Consider the following 11,090-nt stretch of genomic DNA (forward strand, 5'->3'; position numbering starts at 1 on the left):
CCTCTTTATCCCTTATCGCGAGAGCCATTCTCGTAAATCTCTTCCTTGCCAAAGCTTTAACATCTTAACTAAGGTTTGGTGACCAGGATTAGACAGACTACTTCAGCTGGGTCTGAGCAAGTGTTTTACATAGGTTAGAATAACTCTTGGCACTTGCCCTCTAGTCCAGGATACCATATACTTTATTCACTGTTCGTTAAGCTGTTCTACTGCCTCAGTTTTGTGCACCAACAGTCCACGGTCTCTCTCTTGCACCTCCTTTAATATTATACCATTTCGCTTGTTTTGTCTCCTCTCGTTCTTCCGACCAAAACGTATCACATAACACTTTTCCACATTGAAGTTTATCTCCATGCGCCTGCTTGTTCCTCCAGCTTGTTATTTGTTCTCTTGAACTTTATTACTATCTTCCTCACTACTTTCCTTGTTGCACTTCCAAGTTTTGCACCTTGTGAAATTGTGCTCTGAACACCTAAGTCCAAGATATAAAAATTTAACTTTAAAATCAGAACCGGGCCATTGAGAAGTCAGGAAACAAAAAGAGTGTTAGATGTGTTAAACACTCCCTCAAAACGTAGTTGATGCTAGTTCATTAGTAATTTCAAATCTCGGATCAATAGATTTTATGCTGGCCAGGGGTAGAATAAAAAGTTAGGATAAAAATCAGCCATGATCTCTGAATGTTAGACTAAGCTTGAGGGGCCGAATGGACTACTTCTCTTCCTAGTAATTGGTGGCTTGGTACTGAAGAAAATATGAGTGTTTTTGCTATTTTTTTCAGCAGTGCGAATGTAACTTCTTTTGATTGTAACATTTACTCTCATCGTTGCTTGCATTTTTCAGGTCTTTACACAACAGTAAATGGGCAATGTTTAAAATCCATTCCTCCTGCAAATGGCATGGCATATCATTCAAGTAATGGTATGCAGTTTAACCCACAGCCAAGTGCTGCTGCTGATTACAGGTATGTTAGTTGCAGAACAGCTATGACCAAAGAGTCTCAACATAGCTTTAATTTCTGTACCATTGAGCATCTTTTTCAGAGTGATATTTCACCTCAGCCTCCACAAAAAAAATAGTTTGGAATATTAAGGGCATTTTTAATATGTTTGTTTCTTTGAAAGTGTAATTTTAGACATGGACAGCATCACTGCCCCACCCTAATCCAGTTTTGCCATTTAAAGACTGGTTGTGCTCACCCTGCATTTAGTAATTTTTAAAAAATATCAATTTAGAGTACCCAATTTGTTTTTTCCAATTAAGGGCAATTTAGCGTGGCCAATCCACCTACCCTGCACATCTTTGGGTTGTGGGGGCAAACACGGAGAGAATGTGCAAACTCCACATGGACAGTGAACCAGGCCAGGATTGAACCTGGGACCTCGGCACCGTGAGGCAGCAGTGCTAACCACTGCGCCACTGTGCTGCTCATGCATTTGGTAATGTTAATATGAAATGCTGCCCGTCATATTTGACACAGTTTGTGCATAGGTTCCAGGAAATGTGATCCAGGTTCCGTCATGAGGAAGAGTACCTTCAACTTTCCACTCTGACGGGCTGGCCGAGGACAAGTGTAATACTTGGGTCTAAAATAGATATTTTAAAATAATTTTGATTGTACAATAACTTTTTCAAAAATAGTTTGCGATTGTTTTTAAGTGAGACATGCAAGTAACTTTAGAAGATGCTCATCGATTATATTTTAGATTATTTAATTCCATATGATTTGCTATTAATGTTCTTCAGCCAAAATTACTCAAATTTCAACTCTTTAAAGCCTTCTTCACTAGCTTGATGGGTCAGTGCGCAACATTGTAATGATTAGAAAATTCTGGGTAGTTTGTATCGAATGTGTGCTACTGGCAGGCAAGGTTGCCCATAGGGCGTGCAGACCTGTAAAATTGCCCCCATGATTTTCTTTTTCTGTCTACCCCTCCATTTATATAATGTATGAAAAATAATAGTTTACTCTTTCACTGCAACTAGGCTTTGTTTACATACTTACGTTAAAATAGACACCTGGATTTCTCCTTCCATCACCAGCTAATATAGTCTTGGCTTTTAACTTAAGTCACAATGTGAGGATGCTTGTAGCGTTTGCATTGTTACTTAAAATTAAATCTTTTCTATCTTTTTAATTCCATTTGTCTGTAAATTGATATTAAGCCATCTTTCCCGGACCACGTACAACGACGATCATTGCAGCAATATCTTCAACACATACCATGAGAATGATTTCTCCAGTGTTTCTGAAGGTAAGGTGTCTGTAGAACAACTTGATAAAATGAAACCTTGGGCGAAATTCTCCGCCCCCCACGACGGGTGGGAGAATAGCGGGAGGGCCTTCCCGACATTTTTGCCGCCCTCCCGCTATTCCCCCCCCCCCCCCCGCCGAAGTCCCGACCCGAATCGCTGCCGCCGTTTTTTTACGGCCGGCAGCGATTCTCAGCTGTTAGATGGGCCGAAGTCCCAGCCCTTTACGCCGTTTTTACGAACGGCAAACACACCTGGTCTTGCCGTTCGTAAAAACGGCGTGACTAACTCGCTATTAATAACCATGGCACCGATTGGCACGGCCGTGCCAAGGGTGCCATGGGCCCGCGATCGGTGGGCACCGATCGCGGGCCCGATGCCCGCGCACTACTTGTCCTTCCGCTGCCCCACAGTATCCATTCGCGGGGCGGCTGAGGGGCAACCCGGCCCGCGCATGCGCGGGTTTCGCGCAAAAAACGCGATGACGTCACCCGCGCATGCGCGGGTTGGAGTCTTCAAACTGCGCATGCGCGGCTGACGTCCTATGACGCGTCAGCCGGCGCTAACTCCGGCAAGCGGGCTTAACGATTTTCGTTAAGCCCGTCTTGCCGGAGCCTACGGCGTCGGGCTGCTAGCCCCGACCGGGGACCAGAATCGGTCCCCGGTCGGGAAGGGGCGCGCTGCCGTAAAACCCGCCCGGGTTTTACGCCAGCTTTACGATTTCTCCCGTTTTGGGAGAATCGCGCCCCTTATTCTTCACTTCTGGAAGTGAACATTGACTTGTGAATAAAAGAGCCAGTTAGAGAAGAATAACCTTTAGATACTTCAGCTGTGAATTTCTAGCAAACTACAGTCGATCCTTAACTCCTATTTATTTAATATTGTGCACATTGATGCTTAAATATAATTTGTAGAAACCTAGAGTTGGTTCCAGCAAACTAACTTTGGTGAAATCAACATTGGTTTCTTTCCATATCTGCTCAATCATTTCTCTTTGGAAATATAATTCCCTCAAATGGGTTTTCCTGATGGATTATTCCCGAATTTGACTTTGTTATGCTCCTGATAGTCTGTTATTGAGGGAAGAAACCAAAGTCTGTTTTTATTAGGGACAGGAATTTTTGGATGGTGGGGTTTCCCAACCCACCACCTGAAGAGCTGGTGGGGAGCATGTTCCTACTGATACCGGCTGCCCTGCAGCTATTTAGTGTTCGGTGGGGCATTAATTAACTAAGGGTGAGATTTCTGCCCAATCTGGCAGAAACAAGGGGTGGCCCCTGCTGGGACTACATCCAGTCTCTAAAGAAGAGGAGCGATTGGAGGCCCGACTGAAAGTAGGTCTGGGTATCTGTGGGATCAAGCTGGCTGGCCCAGCAAGGAAAGTAAGCAGTTCGGTGGCTGGATTTAAGAAGGTGGGGGGGATGGATGACCTTAACCTTATGGTGGGGCTGGGATTCCCAGAGTAGGTACCCCACCCTGCGCTCCAGCCTGTGCAGCTAAAGCAGCTGGGCCACCCGTTTCTCATGCGGCTCTGAATTCTGTGGTGGGGCTGGGATGAGGCACTTGTGTCCATTAATTGGTCACTTAAGGGCCCTAATAGGCCCAAGGATGGGTGGGCTGTCCAACAACTCCCCTGCTTCCGGTAAAGTGGGAGACTGGATGAGCAGGCCATGAGCTTCATTTTACTTGTCTTCAAATCTGCTAGTGGGAACAATAAAATTCTACCTTTGGAATCGATTTATTCGGAGTGAAATATTACAGATATACACCTCCTGACTCCACTCAATTCTTGTGTCTCTTTATGTATGCTCCGGCAACTATCCAATCAATACTCTCCACCTGTATGAGATGATACAATTGATACAATTAACAGTCTGTAAATTTCTATTATTTAAAAAAAAAGATATTTTGGCAAATGCGTGTTTTTCAACGTGAGGAATTGAGGTTGGAAGTAGAATATTCTCCCAACTCCAGTCACATCAAAAACTCTGGGTCAGTTACAGGACTTTCAGATACAGATTAACATTCTGCCTTCTCTGCCTTTACACCAATATGAATATTTCCTCCTTTATATTTATGTCCGTGTAAGGTTGCCAATTTAGTAACAGTTCTAATCTATGAATCTATACAAGGAACTGCATCAACATTACCCACACTCATGCGCGTTTGCAAGATTTCACCCCTCACTCGGGGTTGGATTCAGATCTAGTTTCATTTGGCAAAGGCAGAAGGGTGTTTAATCTATGCTGCCTAATGGGTCTTTTCTCATATAAAATTGCACTGAGTATTTCAAAACAAATGGAGTTTTTTCATTGTGATCAACTCCTATGCTTCACAGTATATCTGCTGTAAATGTTCCACTATTTTGTGCTTTGCACTGGTGCCAGGTGGACAGTATAATAATGTCATAAGGAAAATTGATGCTCATAGCAACATTACTAGCAAAAGTCTACTGCCAGCATGAAGCTGATTCAGCATCAGTACAAAATAGGCACACTCAATATTTTGTAAATGTTGAGGTTCCCTAAGTGCACAGATCCACAATATTCAAACATCCTAAGCTATATGTGTAAGAGGCATATGCTTTGCTGTTGGTCTGTGTCTCTTGTGAAATTGAGTGAGTAGAAAATATGATGGGAAGGCAGTGTAGCGATGAGAATAGGTGGATGGAAGAAAATTGTCCATATTGTTGCAAGGTAGTAATAAAATTAGTGCCCTAGCTTGTGCATTGGTAAAATATATGTAAAACAACCTAGAGTAAAGGATTTACAACCATTAAAATGCTAGTTCTGATTTTGGTGATGATATGTAAGATATGTAAATGCTCCCTGCAGGATCTTTGTTTTTCATCCTTTTTACGTGTTTTTTTCGGGGATTTTGGTGTCCAAACCCTGTTAGTCGATACGGTGTGCCCTGGCCCGACTGAGAAATTACGAAAATGTCAACAAAGAAGCCCAATGTGAAGAAGGCTCAGGAGGGTAGTGCGTCAAAAGAACTTGAATAATAATATAATAATCTTTATTAGTGTCACAAATAGGCTTACGTTAACACTGCAATGTAGTTACTGTGAAAATCCCCTAGTCGCCACATTGCGGCACCTATTCGGGTACACTGAGGGAGAATTCAGAATGTCCAATTCACCTAACAGCACGTCTTTCGGGACTTGTGAGAGGAAACACACGCAGACACAGGGAGAACGTGCTGACAGCACACAGACTCAAGCCGGGAATCGAACCTGGGACCCTGGCGCTGTGAAGCAACAATCCTAACCACTGCTACTGTGCTGCCCATTACATTAGACACATTGGCTGTGGTGATGGTGCAGGAGCTGGGAGAATTTGGCAAACAGGTTGATAGGCAGTTCGACCGACTTGGCAAGCAGATAAAGGAATGAGTTATTTAAAGCCACAGTTGAGGAGGCTTTGGGCCCAATTTGCGAACAGCTTGTAAAGACCTCGAATGTGGTGAAAGCACATGGTGAGACACTGAAGGGTGTGCAGGAGGCCTTGTCGCAACATGAGGATTGGTTTGACTTGCTGGAAGCGGTGTTGCTGCTCATGGCGGAGAGCAATAAAGGTCTGAGGTGTAAACTGGAGGACTTAACAACTGGCGGTGGGGCTGGAAATGTTGGGTGCAGCGAGTATTATGCGGTTAGCCCTTCAGGGAGAGTTGCTGGTTTGGGGTGGCTGCCGTTCCCTCTGATTGGACCTAGTTTCTGGTATCTGGTGGTCCAGGTGGTTCGGGATTGAACGCAACTTTGCAAATCGAATTACGCTAGCCTGGTGAGCAGGGTCAGGGTGGACCTACAAAGGTGGAACAGCCTTCCATTGTCGTTGGCGGGCCAGATTCAATCCATTAAGATGGATATCTTTCCGCGATTCGTGTTTCTATTTCAATGCCTCCCAGTTGGTCGTTTATTTCAGGGATGGAGCGGCTCATAACTGGTTTCACATGGGCAGATGCCCTGGTATTTGCCTCGTTGATTGCTCAGTGGTGGATTCTGTTGATTTGGAGGCAGGCGGCGGCACCTAGTACCTCAGCGTGACGAGGTGTCCGGAGTTTCTGCACCTCGAGAAGGTCAAGTTCACTGCGAGGATCGATTGATGGGTTCTACCAAATTCTGTCTTGGTGTATTCGTACAGACGCCGTAGTGTGGCGACTAGAGGATTTACACAGTAACTTTGTTGCAGTGTTAACATAAACCTATTTGTGACACTAATAAAGATTATTATTATTATTCATATCGCACTTTAAGAAATTGGTCAGTTAGTGGTGGGGAGGCGGGGTGGGTGGGTTGTTTGGGTAAGAGAGGGTATTAGTTGTCGGTTGGAATTTTTTATTTTGATACATGTTAGTTTTTTTTGCCTTGTGAATTTTTGATGATAAAAGTTTAATAAAAATATTTTCATAAAGTAAAATGCGAGTCACAGTTTGCATTTTGTTAAGAATTCAGCAACAGTGCTTGAACTTTTGTATTTTGTGTAAATGTCCTCATGCAGGTGTGTCCATTTTGGAAAAGTTGCCCGTAACTATTTGTGTTTGACCTGAAGCTCTGGAATTTCCTTCCAAACCCCTCTTTGCCCCCTTGAGACCTTTAGCTTTTTGTCACTGGTCCTGATAACTCCTTCTGTAGTTTAATATAAATAATTTTCATTTTGATAATGCTCCCGTTAAATGTCTTGGGATATTTTCCTATATTAAAGGTCCTATATAAATGCAAATTTTTGATGTTTAAATTTCTTATACGCTGCTCTATTTGCATTTTCTGAGCACAATTGTTTGTAGAGAACTGTTTTCAGTACTGTTGCTTCATTTGGTGGGTAAATCTAAAGTCAGAATGTGATGTGTTTGTATCGGCAACTTGAGAGATAGATACAACTTGTAGCAGCATGCGTTCATGAGGCTTGGTGGGAAGAACAATGCAGTCCATTAAAGCAAGGGCTTTGATCTCTCTCTCTCTCTCTCCCCTCAGCTCACCAGCTACTAAAATAACCTCAACTGTCATATTACCTCAGTAAACAGTAAATAATTTGCTTTTTCAATTACTTATTTTGATATATTAGAAGTGTCACATTTGTAATCGGCAATTAATGGAAAACATCTGATCTTCTGCACATCATTACCGAAACTATCGCTTCAATTGTGGGTATGATGCCCCTTCAAAAGGTAATGACCAAAATGTGTTTTGAAATTTCTTCATGATAGGCAACCTGAATTCGCTTCAGCCCTTCATTTACACCGAAGGCCAAAATGCATCTTTTGCTGATTCAAGCTGTGCTGGCACTTGGACCACTCAAGAGGCTCCCTCTAGCTGGAAACTGCCGAACTATGTCAGCACTCCTGTAAGTTGCCTGTCTTGTAATTAGAAGTTCTCTGCTTATAGAAACGTTTACTAAAATTAGTATTAGTTATAAAATCTGTGACTATTATGCAGCTGGGGCCAATTTTGATGTACAGTTTAAATTCACACTATATTCTGTTTAACTTTAGCTGTACAGAGTGAAATAAAATTGCAGGACAATGATTTTCCACCATATGATAAAATGAGTATAAAAAATATAAAATTGTATTCCAGTAATATTCTGCTATTCTGTAATCTGACAATTTTATGAAAAGTTAAAATTTAATTGTTGTTTTTGAAAAGGCAGATACTGGGGTACATTTTCTGGTCCTGCCCGCTGTGGGAATCATTGCAGGCGGGACAGATACTTTGACGGACTGTTTAACGGTCTGTTGACCTCCGGCGAGAATATCCGGTCTCGGGGTGGACGTGACCAGAAAATCCCACCCACTGTTTCTGCAGTAGTTTTCGAAATGAGCACGTTAAATTTGTACGGTTGAATGTTGTGAAATAGGACTAGAGAAATGTTCAAGCCTGTAGCATGTTTAATTTACTCCAGATAAAATATAAAGAAAACTAACACCATTCCTTACGGATACATTTTTGAGAAGTTGAAAGCTCAAACCTCCCTCTTTCTCTTTCCTCTCTCATCAGTCCTACCTCTCGGGAACTAGAAGTCTGTCCCCTATGTCTGGATTGTTTGGATCCATTTGGACCCCACAATGTGAACCTTACCAAAGCTACTTCACATCCGATAACTCGGTCTCACATACGTTAGTGAATGAAAACCTGGAATCGACCTGCACCCAAGGGCAGACATCAAGTTTCGATCCTTTTGGCACTTACATGAACCTGCACATTTGGAATTCTTCTTCCAGTCGTGTTTGTAATTCTCAGTTCTCCAGTGACTCCGGTTATTATGGAGATGTTTGAATTAGATTTTTGTTTTTTTAAATAAAGGTGTGCATAGAAATGGTTAAAACCCCTTTTAAGAGTATTTAGGTGACTTAAATCTTTTTTATTTTTTTATTTTTTCCGATTTTATACTGAGGAAATTGCACTTAATATGGAAAAATTATACCACAAGATTTTTTTAATAAAACTTTTCCAAATAAAATCACAAAAAAATAAACTAACCTTTGGCAAGTGTTTTTTTTCTGCATAACACAGTTTGTCCCTAATTACTGTACACTTATTTCATATTAAAGTCTGGACTGACTTTCTTCATTCTGCTCTAATAATGTTATCCACTAGATTGGGCAGCACGGTAGCACAAGTGGCTAACACTGTGACTTCACAGCACCAGGGTCCCAGGTTTGATTCCCCGCTGGGTCACTGGCTGTGCGGAGTCTGCACATTCTCCCCGTGTCTGCGTGGGTTTCCTCCGGGTGCTCCGGTTTGCTCCCACAGTCCAAAGACGTCCAGGTTAGGTAGATTGGCCATGCTAAATTGCCCTTAGTGTTCAAAAAGGTTAGGAGGGGTTATTGGATTACGGGGATAGGGTGGAAGTGAGGGCTTAAATGGGTCGGTGCAGACTCAATGGGCCAAATGGCTTCCTTCTGCACTGTATGTTCTATTAGCCAGAAAACATATTTGGCTAATTGAATTTTTGATTAGAGGCATAGAGTAATCTATGACACAGAAGGAGGATCCCCCTACTCCATCTCCATAATACTGCAAATCTATTTCCTTGAAGTGTCCACCCAATTTCATTTTGAAATCATTGCTCCCACTTCCACCACCCTCATAGGTCGAGGTGTCCAGGTCATTACTACTTGCTGAAGTTATTTATCATATTCCCATACATCTCTTGCCTAAAACCTTAAATCTACTTCTCTTCCTTGTAGCTTTCAAACCTAACCTTGAAGCTAAAATACCCCATCTCTGAAACCATCCTGATAGATTTTCTCTGCACTCTCTCAAGAATGCTCACATCATTCCTGAAGTGTGGTAACTAAAACTGTGCCATTAAGTCTATGTTGCTTCTCCACGTCCCTTCAGCCAAAATGCATCATCACATGTTTCTCTATTAAATTCCATCTGCTACTTGTCTGCCCATTCTGCTGACTTATCCATGTCATGTTGCAGTGAATTAGTGTCATTCTCACTGTGTGCCACTCCCCAAGTTCAATATCACCAGCAAATTTTGAAACTTTACTCTGTATTCCAATGTCAAAGTCATTTATAAATAGCACAAAAAGCAGGGACCCGTGGCAAACACCACCATCTACCACTTTCCGGTCTGAAAAATAACCATTCGGTAAGATTTGCTGTTTCTGTCCGTAGTCAATTTTTAAATCCAATTTGACACCGCCCCTCCTCTTCCGTGACCCTCGGTTTTGTTAATCGGGTGTTTTGGTCGCACTTTATCAAACACTTTCTCAAAATAATCTCGACAACATCTACCATATTCCCTTCAAAAACTTTGGTGTTGCATAATCAAAAAAATCCAATTAGTCAAGCATGATCTGCCTTCAGTTAATTCATAAGCACGCTCATTATTAATTACCTGAAACCTTTCCGAATGCTTGTTGATTTTCGTTTCCATTTTACTGTGGCTCGATCCCTTCTCATCCAATTGAAATTAGCCCTCTTCCAACTAAAAAGCTCTATCTTGGATTGCTCTCCGCTCTTCTCCAGAACTAATCTAACCATTATACAATGGTCACTATTCCCTAAATGTTCTCCCACAGGCACCTGGTCCACTTGGCTTACCTCCTCTCCCTCCAGCACCTGTTGCAGCAATGCCTCCTTTTGAGTTTGGCTCGGAACATACTAATCAAGGCGGTTCACCTGAACACATTTCAAAAATTCCACCCCTCCTTACCCTTCACTATAACACAATCTCGATCACAGGTCCCCCAATATCACCACTTTGTTTTTTTTTATCCCTGAAGTTTTACTTCTCTTTCTCGCTCTCTCTCTCTCTCTCTCTCCACCCCCACCCCTCCCCATTTGGAGGCCCACAGAATACCCCTGGTGTGTTCCTGCAAGAACATTGGTTCCAGTCCTGCTGTGATTCAACCTGTACCTTTGAATAGTTGCCTTGTGTCCCAGAATTGGACTCAGTGCCCTAAGACTCTGAACTCCTGCCTCACACGACACTTGATCTTCTCTACCTTTTTCTACTGGTGCTAATGCATGCCAATTGGAGTTATCCAGAGACCTTCAAGGTCCTACTTATTAGTTTCCACCCTAGCTCCTAAAAATCTGACTGTAGGATGTCAACATAACCCCTGCTATGTTGTTGGTACCAATGTGCACCCCAACATATGGTTCACTTCTGCCCTCTACAGAATATTCTGCATGCTCTCCATGTTATTGTTTACCCTGGCATCAGGGAAGCAACACCCCATATGAGAATTACAGTTACAAAATTGCCTGCCTGTGCCCCTAACTATGGAAGCTCCTATAACATCTGCACTTCTACACTTTGCTGGTCGCTACTGTGTTGCTTATTTGTGCCATGGTCTAGAAAGATGAGCTTGTCCAACAA

The 11,090-nt window shown here is 42.5% G+C and overlaps 1 protein-coding gene across 2 annotated transcripts in view; it reads left to right on the top strand.

Annotated features, from left to right (window-relative positions):
* The window catches only part of tmem131l (transmembrane 131 like), a 209,914-nt gene extending 201,184 nt beyond the window's left edge, over positions 1 to 8,730 (top strand). For both annotated transcript variants that reach the window (XM_038792026.1, XM_038792027.1), the window contains 4 exons: positions 844 to 964; positions 2,167 to 2,255; positions 7,459 to 7,595; positions 8,249 to 8,730. In XM_038792026.1, coding sequence (XP_038647954.1) covers positions 844 to 964; positions 2,167 to 2,255; positions 7,459 to 7,595; positions 8,249 to 8,527 — 626 coding nt within the window. In that variant the 3' untranslated portion in view covers positions 8,528 to 8,730. The remainder of the gene's footprint in view (positions 1 to 843; positions 965 to 2,166; positions 2,256 to 7,458; positions 7,596 to 8,248) is intronic.
* Positions 8,731 to 11,090: the final 2,360 nt, after the last annotated feature.

Source organism: Scyliorhinus canicula, chromosome 3, assembly GCF_902713615.1.
Source record: "Scyliorhinus canicula chromosome 3, sScyCan1.1, whole genome shotgun sequence".
Taxonomy (NCBI): Eukaryota; Metazoa; Chordata; class Chondrichthyes; order Carcharhiniformes; family Scyliorhinidae; genus Scyliorhinus; species Scyliorhinus canicula.